General features: G+C 47.6%; 1 protein-coding gene across 1 annotated transcript in view; it reads left to right on the top strand.

Annotated features, from left to right (window-relative positions):
- The window catches only part of LOC148508739 (heterogeneous nuclear ribonucleoprotein M-like), a 105388-nt gene that overhangs the window by 32793 nt on the left and 58517 nt on the right, over nt 1-14078 (top strand). Inside the window, exon 5 of the mRNA XM_088444078.1 lies at nt 7885-7934. Coding sequence (XP_088300204.1) covers nt 7885-7934 — 50 coding nt within the window. The remainder of the gene's footprint in view (nt 1-7884; nt 7935-14078) is intronic.

The raw sequence follows: 14078 nt of genomic DNA, 5'->3' as shown, positions 1-14078 counted from the left end.
AAAACTTTAATATGAACTTGTATTTGAAAATTGTTCCAAAACGCACATTGAAGTGCTGAAAAAAAGTTGTCTCGTTTGTTTTAAGCTGTCGGTATTTCAAAGATTGCACTAATATTACATAACTCTTAGGCTTTCAGATAAAGCCAAATCTTGTTTACGTTGTCTCTGTAGAATAAACCTGCTAACTACAAATCTGGCTAAATTATCATTTACCGACTAGAATACCATGAAAGATAAATACACGTTAAAAGTTTTTGCCCTCTTCCTGATTTCTTCTGCAAAGGGAGTGCGTTGCAATAGTATGGAAATGCCGACAAAGACATTGCAATTCGCAATGCTCTCAACCCGATCTCACACAGGACTAGCACATTTTTGCTCACAGATGTTAATTTAAGTTCTTTTGTGACTTCCTGGATGAGTTGCTCTCGAAGAAATTTTGGTAGTCCGGCAACTTCTGGGAAGATTTACCACAAGTTTTCTCCTTTTAGCAATAATGTCTCTCACCGTGGTTCACTGGAGTCCCCAGTGCCTTTTAGAAATGGTTTTGTAACCCTTTCCAGACTGTGCTATATTTCAATAACTGTTTTCTAAATGAACCCAATTCTTATTTCAATTTGGTTCATTGGTTGTATGATTTACTAAGGGGACAATTAATATTTCTAATTCAGGATCCATAGAAGGTCCACAGGGTGACCTTGGGGTATAGGTGAGGCAGAGTCATCCGGGCAGCTTAAGCAGTAAATTTTTCTCCCAGGGTGCAACGGGACTCCCTCTATACCCCGCCCCTGGGCCGGAGGCTCCTCAATTTCGTTGGGTGCCCGGCCGGAGTCTGGTCACTGAACACGCAGTGGGGCTGTTGCTAACAGCCCCTGAAGTTTTGAAGATTCTTTTAGTGCGGACAGTCCAGTGGAAGTTTGCCCTGGCGTGTCATCACTCCACTGGCGCCGAGACACCAGTACTGTACCGGGGACTCTGAGGGCCTCTGGGGTCTTGGCTAGCAAAGACTCTGGAGAACCCCTAGACAGCGGCCGGATGCTACGGGGCAGCAGGTAAGCGACGTGCACTGCGGTGGTGCATGACGAATCAGTCTTTTACCTCCAGGGCTGGGGACTCTCTTGGGGTTGACAGCATGTGGAACCAGGGACTAAGTCCTGCGCTTCCACAAAGCCGCCTGGGACAGTGGGCTGGAGTTGGAGGGAACGCACCAGCGTCCTAGGGGTTAATCACTGTCCAGGGGAGGCAGCCTTCCCTGTTTTACAGCTGGCTCCTCCCCGCTGCACAGAGCGCCTTTCCACTGCTGTCTGGCTGGACTGTGACAGCTTCCTTCTTCCGGCTCCACCTCCTATGAGTACTTTGGCCATTTCTCTTGGCCGCGTTTCGCAGATCTCGGCGGGCAGTGCGGAGTACGGGTCCCCCTACATACCTCTCCTCCTGATGGTGGTCAATGTATGTAGCACTTTGTCCTACTAGACGCTAAGTCTGTGTAGTTGACCAGTAAGTGCCGTTAAGTGCAGGTGGTGGTGTTCTGCATTTGTATGCTAGCGCTGTCTGTCTGAGTTTCTCTTCTATAATGGTCAGCCATTTTTTTTGCTATCCCTGTACCTATGCAGCTATTCTGATCCATAGCACTAGTGTTGTGCGGGTGTGGCTAAAGTCGCATGCTGTGACCTTAAGTCACATCTTTAAGAGTAGTATCCTCTTCACTATGACTGCCTACTAATCTGTTCTGTAAAAAATGTACAGCGGTGTTAGGGGCGAGGGACATGGCCTCTGAGGAGTTATGTTTGCTGTGTTATACCCCTCCAGGTCCCTCTGCGGCTCCTGCCGCCATGGTAGTGCTTTGCAAAAGCACTGATGACCATTGCGGGGCGTTTGGCAGGCCCTCCTGTGTTTCCACAGTTCGGTTTTCAACAGCAGCACCTTTTGCCAGCGCAGAACCTGCTGCAACCATCTGCACCCACACAGGTGTTTCCCCCCTCAGTGGGATAATACAGTTCCCACTGTATTGCAAAGTGCGACTGAGGTACGGCAGCAGAGTGACGCACCCGTCAGCAGAACAGCTAAAAGGGTCTTGCTGTCATCGCAATCTACTTTTGTGGGATGATGATGTGTCATCTGATGATGGTCTGCAGCTGGATGAGTCTGACTCTAAGCCCCCTCCTCAAGAGGCAGGGGTCAAGTCAAAAATATATATTCCAGGTCTGATACAGGAGGCTGAGCCTCCTGCACCTAAGTCTAGGCATGAATATTTTATGGAAGAAAAGGTGACTGAGGCTATATTCCCATTGTTTGACCAACTGGTGAATCACTTGGAGGTAGCATGGAGAACGCCAGAAGCGTCTAGTCTCTGCTTATCCTTTTGCTGAGAATTATTTTACCAAGTGGGAGACTCCACCAGCGGTGGATTCCCATGTCACGCGCTTGGTAAAAAGTGCAACGCTACCTATGCCTTCCATGTTGTCCCTGAAGGATTCTACAGATAGGTAGGTAGAGGTCTGCCTTAAATCTGTTTATTCCCTTTTGGGGGCTGCGTGCAGACCAGCTATGGCCATTTGCTGGGTGGCTCGGGCCATGGAAAGTTGGGCTAACAGCCTGGAAACATCCTTAGCCCCAAATGCTACCAGAGAGCAGCTGAATCTTGTGGGAAACCGCCGAGATTCTGCTACCTACATAAATGAGCCAGCATTGGATATTGGCTTACTAAATGCCATGATCAGAATCCAAGAAGGGGTTGGAGTGTCTGCCTTCTGATGGTAAAGTCTTGTTTGGCCCTGATTTGGACAAGATTGTGAATACCTTAGCAGCAGCTAAGCATGTCTGCCTTCTGCTCCAGCCTCTTCGAGGGCCCATACTCCGTCCTTTCGGACCTATCAGGCCCCAGGTAAGGCTAGAACTCAGTCCTTTCCCAGGCCATCCACCGCCAATAAATCTGCCAGGCCTTGGAGTACCAGACGTCCGGCTGCTAAGCCTGATGACAAGCCCTCTGCTTGACGGGACGTGCCTCCTCCTGGGGGACCCCAGGGTGGGGCGCCGACTTCTTCAGTTCATCCAGTACTGGTGTCAGACTACCACGGATTCCTGGGTGAGGGAAGTGGTCTCTCTGGGGTACGCCCTCTCCTTCCACAGAAGTCCTCCCCATCAATTTTTTTGCACAGGACTTCTGAAAAACTTGGACAAGGTTTTGGCTATTCAAGAGGTGGTACAATCCATGATGCAGGCAAGGGTCATTGTACTGGTCCTGAAGGGGAGCGGCTCATTATTCCAACCTTTTTCTAGTCCAGAAACCAAACTGTTCTTACCGTCCTTTTCTCAATCTCAGGTCCCTGAACAAATTCCTCAGGGTACCCAGGTTCAGGATGGAAACCCTACGCTCAAAATTATACTGGCTATGGAACCTGGGGATTTTATGGTATTCCTGGATATTCAGGATGCATACCTGCATATTCCGATTTTGTTTTAACTTGCCAACGTTTTCTGAGGTTTGCTGTCACAACAACATTTCCAGTTTCAGGCTCTGCCGTTTGGCCTTGCAACTGCACCTCTGGTGTTTACAAAGGTTATGGTGGTAACGGCAGCCCATCTGCGGCTGCAGGCGACCTGCCTGGTTCCATACCTGGACAACCTCTTATTGCTAGCAGGGTCCCCAGAGGTGCTTCACCTCCACTTGCAGCTAATGATATTTGTGCTCCAGGTACACGGGTGGTTGGTCAATTGGAAGAAGTCCTCACTGATGCCTTCTCAAAGGATGCTGCATCTGGGAGCCCTGTTGGATTCACAACTGCAAAGGATTTTTCTGACCGTTTAAAAGATCTCCACTTTGCAGACGCGTGTAAACAGATGCCTTCACAATCAGTGTCAGTCCACTCAACAATGCAGTTACTGGGATCTATGGTGTCGACGTTCGACATGGAGTATGCCCAGTTTCATTCCCGGCCTCTGCAGCAATCGACCTTCTCCAAGGGGGACGGACTTACCCATCATATACAGACGTTCCACCTCACCAGGGGGCGTCCTTTTTGGATTTCGGACTGGGTCCTTCTGACGACTGACTCCAGTTTTCGAGGTTGGGACGCAGTGACAGGTCCACACTGCTTTCAGGGAAGGTGGACCGCAGAGGAATCTACGCTACCAATCAACATATTGGAACTCTGGGCAGTTTTCAGGGCCCTACAACAAGCCAGGCTGCTGCGTAACGGAAAACCTGTGCAAGTGCAGACAGACAACGGCTTACCTAAACAGTCAAGGAGGAACGCGAAGTCAGGCAGCTGTTACACATTCAGACATGGGCGGAAGGTCCTCTACAAGCCATATCGGCGATGTTACAGGACAAGAGACGCCACAGCTCTCTTGGTGGACGCTCTGTCAGTCAAGTGGACCTTCCAGTTTGTGTACCTGTTTCCTCCGTTCTCCCTTCTTCCTCATGTTCTTAGAAAGTTCAAACAAGAGGGAGGTACAGTCCTGCTGTGGTGGCCCTGACGTCCATGGTACTCAGATCTCCGGAGTCTTTCCATCGACACTCTGTGGCTGTTGCCTCAACGTCCGGATCTGTTGTCTCTGGGTCCTTGCCTCTACCCAGATCTGGGACGTCTGTCTTTGATGACGTGGCTCTTGAGACATTCCTCATAAGGTTTTTCCGGCTCTGTGGTTATCAGCATGCTCAGAGCACGTAAACCTGCTTCTGCTAGAATTTACCACAGAGTATGGCATACCTATTTTGAATGGTGTCTTCCAAAAAATTATGACCCCCCAGGTGTTTAGGATATCCAGGGTGTTGGATTTTCTGCAGGCAGGTTTGGACCATGGTTGCCGCCTTGCTATACTGGAGGTCAATTAACGCGGCCCTGTTCAGTGTGATTCCAGTGAAGGATTGCTTCTCTTCCTGACATCTGCACCTTTCTGCAAAGGGTCCTTCAATCCAGCCTCCCTTTGTCCCTCCTGTAGCGCATTGGGATTTGGCTGTTGTCCTTAGGGCCCTCCCTTTGAACCATTGGGCTCAGTGGACCTCAAATGGCTTACTGCCAAGTTTGTTTTTCTTCTGGCCATTGCTTCTGCCAGAAGAGTTTCCGATTTGGGGGCTCTTGTCGTACCCCATTTCAGTTTTGGACAGGGCAGTGCTTCAAACTCGCCCTGGGTTCCTTCCTAAGGTGGTCTCTAGTTTCCACATTAATGAGGAAATTATTGTGCCAGCCTTTAATTCCCCAGACCTTTCGGCAGGTGAGGCCTCATTGGATGTGGTACGTGCCCTCAGGATTTATGTGGATCGTACCAGTTCCCTTCGAAAGTCCCTCCTTTTGTCCTCTACGGATTCCACAAGAAGGGTTGGCCAGCCAATAAACAAACTTTTTGGCTAGGTGGCTTTGCATGGCAATCTCTGAGGCTTACACTCATGAGGGCCTTCCAGTGCCACCTTCTGTTACTGCTCATTCTACTCTGTAGGTCCTTTGTGGGCAGCTCGTTGTGGTGCCTCAGCTGTTGAGCTTTGTAAGGCGGCCACGTGGTCTTCTGTCCAGACCTTCTTGAGGTATTACTCTTTTTTGATACCTTTGCCACTCAGGAGGCTTCCTTCATGCGGCGGATTCTCCTTTCTGCACAGGAGCGTCCCCGCCCTTGAAGGTACTGCTTGGGGAATCACCAAGGTCACCCTGTGGACCTTCTATGGATCCTGAAGTAGAAAAGTAGTGTTATGGTAAGAACTTACCCTTGTTATCTCTTCTACGAGGCCCACAGGGCACCCGCCCTGATGCACCTGTGCTTCAGTTGGGCTTCGCTCTGGTCACCGGTTTTCAGTCTCCTATGTGAGAATGTGATTCTAATGTGTTCCAGACTTTCTTCTTTTATCCTCCTCCTCCGGCCTTTGGCTTGCTACGTTACTGAGGAGCTTCCGGGGGCGGGGTATAGAGGGAGACCTGTTGCATCTTTGGAGAAAAATTTACTGCGTAAGGTGCCCGAATGACTCTGCATCACCTATACCCCAAAGTCACCCTGTGGACCCTATGGACCTCGTAGAAAGAGATAACAAGGGTATGTTCTTACCATATCTCTACTTTTCATACAAGGACCGTTGGTGTGGGATAGTGCTTTTTCCTTCAATAAATGAAATTACACTTGGGGGTTGATGTATCCAATGATTAGACAAAAAACAGCTAAATATTAAAACCTAAGTACACATGCAAAAATGTCAGCGAAATGTGAATTAAAAATAAAATGTGATTCCCACTGTTTATTATATTTACATAAATGCTTTAATCAATGTTCATTAAAGTTTGTGTGCGCGCTCATTTGTACTATATCACAGCAAACTGGTAAACATGGATAAAAACGTTAGATGAATAAGATAATTACATTTCTATTTAACAATACAGTGCACAGCAAATACTGTGCTTTAGTTCACCCGATCGCTATTTAAAACTACTGAGGATATGTGCAGTCAAGTAACATAATAACCAGTGTGGTAAATATTGCATGCCAAATTACATACAAGGCTAATCAGACACAATAAAAAAAATTATCTCTTTATACTACACATATTAATATTCAATCTGAATTGAAGATAGATGTGAACACGCAGATTTAGCCTCCTTGCTCGCTAAACGGGATGTAGTCAATTGGCCAGTTCGCGTGATGCCAGCTGTCGAAATTCAGGTGCTGGAATCCCGACATCAGTTGAGATGCTGACTCCGGAATCCCGACAGCTGGCATCCCAAACGTGAGTATAGTGCGCCGGGTTGACTTTTAGGTGTGGGAGGGAGGGGGGTTAGGTTTAAGCACCATGCAGGGGAGGATTTGCTTTAGGCACTAAGTGGGGAGGGTTAGGGGGGTGAAGAGGGGAAGGTTAGTATACTTACAGAGCCTCTGTTGGGATTCTGAGCATCGGGATGCCGCTGTCTGCGTTTTGACAGGCGGCATCCCGACTGCCAGTCTCCCATACCCAGCCCTTCTAGTCGTGCCATGCTGTGACATTACTCAGTAGTGCAGAGCGTGTTTTCGTGTGTCTTACGCGCAGACTGATGCAAATAGGATGCTCAAGCAGCTTCTGCTGATCAAATGGATATGTGGCAGCTGACACTGTAATGTAACATTTCGCATGCAGATCTAACCGCATTCGCTTTGCAAATAAGACTCATGTTAAGGAAAAAAGACGCTCTGTGCTACCAAGTCACACGGCTCTCACCCTATGTGTAACGCGACATAATGCACGGAGGATAGATGTATGTGGACACATCTGTAGCTCTATAGGATAACCTCTAAACAAGGGGAACTACCCACAGAACTATCTTATGATATATCGCAGTTGATCTAGAGTTTATATACTGCTATGATCAATAAAAACGTGTTTGAACTGACAATTCCTAAAGAATGATAATATGCAAAAAAGGACATGATCTATATTTGAAAGAAATCAGCGAATACTTCCCTGTGTGGAAAATACTCCCAGAACTGTACAATATGGTTCTTAAATATGTAATATATAACTTATAGTTGCTCCATTTTATACTGTCAAAACCTAAGCTATAATTTTGCAGCTAAATTAATGCCTTACATCTATGTAGAAGGCTTCTACCTGTAATTTTCTAGAACGTACTTGATAAATGCTACCTCAAAGCTGATTGGTTGCTATAGGCACCTCTCCACTCTTTTCACTGCTTAATACATCAACCCCTATATTTGTCTTGGGCTTATGTTCAATTTTGTTTGCAGATCTAAAATCATTGACAAATATGTAAAAATTTAAAATCAGGAAGTGGCCAAAACTTTTTCCTACCACTGTGTATTTATACATACTGTATACAAATAGACTAGCAATTTAGTTAATGCAATGGTAATGGTGGTTCCATGTTTTATTTTGCCTTCCGGCAAACACTTCTTTCCTTGACTGTCTGATAGCGATGTTCAATGGACAGTTGCTGTTTGATAGACCTATGATGGTGAAAATGGTAAGTTTATTATATGTATGTATAGATGTGTGTGTTAAAAAAAAAAAAAATTTCTATCCATTATTATTATTTTATATATTATTATTTTTATATATATATTTATATATTATTATTTATATATATATATATATATATATATATATATATATATATATATATAGGAACCATCTAATTAAAGTTATTCAAAAGTGCCATTTTGAATTTTTTTTTTAAGCCCTTTCTGATTCTGGCTGCCGCGGTTTCTGCAACTTTATTTAAAGGTGTAATAAATACAAAGCAAGCCTGTTTTTGAAGTTCACATTATTTCCTTTAAATCCAACAGCCAAATACAGTGACTTTATAAGAAACCGTTATAACATTGGGGGCTGCCATTATGTAGGCTGATGTAATATGTATCTATTGATGATAGGCATGTGAGACAGTTAAGTTAGGGCCACAGCAAGTGGATCTGCTCGCCTTCCCCCCCTTCCTTCCTAGCTTTTTAATGCATTGTTATGCCCTTTACAAAACTGTTCCTGTAATGGGGACATTTCCAGAAGTCGCATGTGACAGTCTAGCATTGATTGTTTAATGGCTCCACTCAACAATTTAAAACTTTTACATCCACCTACGTTAGTTTTTAGTCAGTTTCCCCTGGCTACATGGGGCTTGAGTGCTACTGCATGTAGTAGCTTTTTCAGTTGGGTGTATTTGTTCCAACCAAGTTTCTACTTCAGGGTCCATAGGGGGTCCACAGGGCTGACCACGAGGTTAAAGCTTTCAGCTCCCAGGATGCACTGGGTGCACTCGCCCTATAACCCCGCCCCCAAGCCAGAGGCACCTCAGTGTTAGTTGGTGCTCAGCCTTTATGCGCAGGGGGGCTGATTAACAGCCCCTAAGCTTTTATTTGAGTTTGGTACATTTTTATTTTATTTTGGAACTCTTCAGAGCGGCAGCATCAGACTGTCCATTGACGTCCAAGCTGCCGCTCCTACACCCCGCCGGCTCCTTGATGTCAGTACAGATCTGGGGATCGCGACGGGACCCCAGAGTCCGTACTAGCTGGGCTCTGGAGGTATCCCAAGGCTGCAGCCGGATCGACTGGGACAGGTAAGAGCGGTGACCCACGTGTGTATCCTGCAGTCTCCTGCCTCCGGTCTCTGGGGACAGACCGGAGGCTCTAGCAGCGGCGGCGGGCTCCCACCCTGCGGAGGCATACCCCATATAACTGCTAGACCACCAGGGAGTTAAGCTGGCAGCGGGAACCGGCGCCCCGGGGGTTAATTGCTAACCAGGGGAGGCAGCCTTCCCTGTCTAGAGGCTCCTCCCCCTTTCCAGAGCATGGTCTGGTGTCCCTGAGCTGCTTCCTCAGTGGGCCACGCTTCATCTGAGGTCTCCAGGCGGCCATTTCCTCTATGGTACAGCAGAGAACTCCTAGGATGACAGTGAGTCCAGTCCCCCTGTGTACCTCACCATTTAGGTCAGTGTACACAGCGCTATAGCCTTCCCAGACACTGAATCTGGGCAGTTGAATGTAGCGACATTTGCAGTATATGTAATGTTTATATGTGTGTGTGTGTGTGTGTGTATATATATATATATATATATATATATATATATATATATATATATATAATATTTATTTCTGCATTATAGGTGACTTATGCTAGTGCTGACTGACTGTGCTTTATTCTCTCACCTGTCAGTGTATATCCCTAATACAGGTGTACTTAGGGTGGTTCTGAGACCTCACATGTATATACTTGTCAATATTTGTGAGATTTGTCACATACTGTTGCGTGCGGCACGTTGCCATATTTTAGATGGAACTGTGTTGCATATGCTGATAATGGGTCCCTGCAGCTAATCTTAGCGTTAGTCAGGATTAGTATAGCGCTGCTTGATATTTCCACGATGGTGGTTAGTCAGATATGTCTGACCAGGAAATAGAGCACGATACTGCACCCATTTTTGCTATTCTGCCAGTCATGTGCTGCAGGTGTGAGTACGGAGGATTTGACTCTGAAAGGGTTGTGTATGAGGTGCCGGGCCCCTTGCAGGATCCCCCTTGGGCGGTTTGTTTCTCAAGACCCTGGCCTCCATTGCGGATAGCCTGGCGGCCCCATAGTTGTAACCCACTTGGGGTTGCTTCAACATGCTACCCTTCCCTCTCGGGGTATCTCGCAGTTATTGTGGTTTACCCCATGTGACAGACTACCGCTCCCTACCGGGGTTTTTCAAATTCCTTCAGGTATCACAACAGTCTCATTTCCCTTGCAGGGATTACCACAACAGCCACCCTGGGTGGATGTCGTTTCTACGAAACACAAAGTGGCGTAATAAACGTCCTGTGGTTACTTCCCAGTCTGTACTGCTGTCTAACACAGATCGTCAGCCAAGGGTGCACTGGATCATGTATCTGACTCCTTCACACGAGGGGGAGCCTAACTCAAGTATTTTTATCCCTGCTTTGGTGCTGGCTGTCATGTCCATCCTAGGCCTAGAGGATGTTGAACCTGCACTTAAATCAAATCACCCTCAGTTAAGTATTAAAGTGTCTTCAGCTGTTTTCCCCCTCTCTGACCAGCGGGTGGATCACATGGCGGGGGTCTGACAATTGCCAGATAAGAGGTATCACAAGAGCGTTTGCCCTCATGTTTCCCATTCCCTGAGGGTCATAGCACGTAATAGGAATCACCTCCTGGGGTGGATTCTCATGTTACTTGTTTGATTAAGAGCGCTACTACGCCTCCCATCCTTGCCCGGACGGATTCTATGGATCCGTAGGTGGTAACTTTGCCTGAAATCAATATACTCTTTCAGGGACTGTTGCCCGTCCAAACATGGCTATCGCATGGGTGACTAATGCTATTGAGTGCTGGGCTGATGCATTTGAAGAGCTTTTTCCCCTCAAAAACTTCTGGGTATCAAATACCTTTTGTTGCTCACATTTAAAATGCAGTTTCATATGTTGAAGTAACAGTGGATGCCAGTCTCCTAACCTTCAGGGTTTCGGCTACGACTGTATCCGCCACAGTACCCTGTCGCTGTGCTCATAGATGGCAGAGGTGGACTCCAAGATAGGCCTTAAAATGGACACCCTATATTGGGGAGATCTTGTTTGGTCCTGACGTTGACCAGATTGTAGCAAAGTTGGCAGTATCACTCGGTAAATTTTCGCCTTCAGCTACTCCCACTACAAGGCTTTGGACTAAATCTGTTGAGTCTTTTTGTCCTCAGGGACAGCTTAAAGGCCAGTCTTTTCCTAGGCTGTCGGCCGCCATACACTGTACCGAACAGACCAGAACATCCAGACGCCCTGCCTCTAAACCTAAGGATAAACCTTCAGCCTGATGGGACAGGTCTTCATCTGGGGGATCCCAGAGTGAGATACTGACTCTTTCAGTTTGCCCAGTGCTGGTGTGAAGTCACCACGGATGCTTGGGTAAGGGTTGAAGTCTCTCACGGGTACGCCCTCTCATTGCTCAGACGGCCTCCCCACATGTTTTGCTACACAGGCCCTTCTTCAGACACGAACAAGGCCTTGCAAATCCAGAAAGCTATACAGTCCTTGTGGTAAGCAGGGGTAATTATGCCAGCTCCGCGCTATCAGCGAGGGACTGGTTATTCTACTTTCTTTCTGGGGCAGAGGCCGAATGGTCCTCATTGGCTTTTCCTCTATCTCAAATCCCTGAACCAATTCCTAAAGGTGCCTAGGTTCAGAAGGGAACCCCTACGCTTCATCCGAGCTATGGAACCTGGGGACTTTATGGTATCGCTGGATATTCAGGACACGTGCCTACAGGTACCTATAGAGCCCTCTCATCAGCGTTAGCTCAGGTTTGCTGTGCCACAGCAACACTTCCAATTTTCAGGCTCTGCCCTTTGGACTGTCCACAGCCCCACCAGGGTTTACCAGATGTATGGCCTTTATGACAGCCCACCTGTTTGGGGTATCCGACTGCTCCTGTATCCGGACAACCTCCTGCTCTTAGCAGGATCACCAAGGTACTTTAAGGCCATTTCCAGTTAACCATTGCTTTCTTTCACAAGCACAAATGGTTAGTCAACTGGGAAAAAGTCCTCCCTGAGTCCCTCACAGGGTATGATTCATCTGGGAGCCCTGCTGGATTCTCAGAATCGGAGAATCCTTCTGACGTCAGACAAGATCTCCACTCTTCAACTACGAGTACGCAGATGTCTATACAGTCGTCAATTGTCATTATACTCTGTAATGCGGGTTCCAGAATCCAGGGTGTCTACCTTCGGAAGTTTGGAATATGCTCAGTTCCATTCCAGGCAAAAACTGATCCTCTACAGATGGAACGGGTTTCTCCATCGGACCACTGTTCAGACGATGATGCTCTCTCCGGAGGGATGTGTCTGTCTCTATCTGGGTGGCTATGGCCATCTCATCGAGGGTAATCCTTGCTACGGATGCCAGTCTCTGGGACGCAGTGACCGTCCACACTCCTTTCAGGGCAGTTGGACGTCTGTGGATTCTGCCCTGCCAATCAACTTATCGGAACATCAAGCTGTCTTGGGCCCTCGCTCTGGCCCAACACACACTTCACGGTAAACCTGTAAAGGTTCAGTCCGACAATGTCACAACTAGTGGCTTACATCTAGGAGACACTCGTAGTTGGGCAGCTATGACGGAAGTGTCACACATTCAGGCACAGACCAAGGGTCTCCTCCCAGCCATCTCTGCAGTGTTCATTCCGGGAGTTCCTCAGCCGTCACAACGTGCATTCCAGGGACTGGTCTTTTCTCCAAGAGAGGTTTCAACTTCTAGTGAGCAGAGGGGGCCTCCCACAGGTGGTCCTCATGGCCTCCTGACTCACACACTGCTGGTGTTAGGGTCCAGAACTAGAGGTACTGAAGCATCCTTCGGTGACGCGTTGTCAGTGAAGTGGTCCTTCAAATTTGTGTATCTGTTTCCTCCGGTCTCCCTTCTTCCTCAAGTTCTTCGGAAGTTCAATCAAGACTGAGGTACTGTCCTGCTGGTGGGTCCAGATTGACCCAGACATCACTAGTACTTAGAATTTCGGAGTCCCTCCATTGACACTCCGTTCCTGCTGCCTCAATATCCAGACCTGTTGTCTCAGGGTCCTTGCCTTTCCCTGGACCTGGATCGTTTGTCTTTGATTGCGTCCCTACTGTGGTCCTAAGGCTTCTCTGGCTCTGTCATCATCGGGATGTTTAGAGCTAGTAGGCCAGCTTTTGCTGGGATCTACCTCAAAATGTGGCATACATAAATCTTATGGTATCGTACCTGTAGCTACGATCCTCAGGTGTGTAGGATTTCCAGAAGTTCTGGCATTCCTTCCAGCTGGCTTGGGTCTAGCCCTCCGCCTGGCCTCCCAGAAAGTGTGCGTCTCTGCACTGTCAGTATGGTTCGTATGTAGAATTGCTCCACTCCCAGGTATCCAGGCCTTCCTTCTGGGTGTTCCCTGGATTCTACCTCCCTTTATCCCTCCTAGGGGCTCCTTGGGATTTGGCAGTGGTTCTTTGTGCCCTCCTGGGGCCTTCATGTGAACCACTAGTTTTGATAGCCCTTACGTGGTTTATGGCTTAGAATCTTTCTTATGGCGTTTGCATCTTCAGGAGAGTGTCGGAATTGGGAGCATTCTCATGGGGATCCCTCTTCTGGATATTTCACCAAGACAGGATTGTGAGTCGAACTTGCCCTGTTTCTTCCTAAAGTGGTTTTTGAGTTCCATATTATTCAGGAACTTCTTGTACCGACATTTCAGTCTCCAGTCCTATCGGCTGGGGTGGCCTCATTGACTGTGGTCCGGCCTCTCAGGATTTACGTGGTCAGGAAATCAGACTCCTTACTTGTGGTCTATGGATTTCACAGGAAAGGATGGCCTACCAATAAACAGATATTGGCTGGATGGCTTCGTATGCCTATCTCAGGGGCCTATACATAGGAAGGCCTTTCTGTCTCTGTTGATGCTTATGCTACTCTGGCTGTGGGCCCCTCGTGGACGGCTCGCTGTGGCACCTCGGCTGTTCTGCCTTGCAAGGTGGCCATGTGGTCTTCTGTCCAGACCTTTATAAGGTTCTATGCACTGGTTTCCTTTGCCTCTCAGGATGCTTCCTTTGGGCGACTGATTCTTCTCACCCTTATAAGGACTGCCTTGGGACATCCCCAAGGTC

The sequence above is a fragment of the Taudactylus pleione genome, unplaced genomic scaffold, assembly GCF_031769625.1.
Source record: "Taudactylus pleione unplaced genomic scaffold, aTauple2 ptg000347l, whole genome shotgun sequence".
In the NCBI taxonomy this organism is placed as follows: Eukaryota; Metazoa; Chordata; class Amphibia; order Anura; family Myobatrachidae; genus Taudactylus; species Taudactylus pleione.
This window is presented reverse-complemented; position numbering and strand designations above follow the sequence as displayed.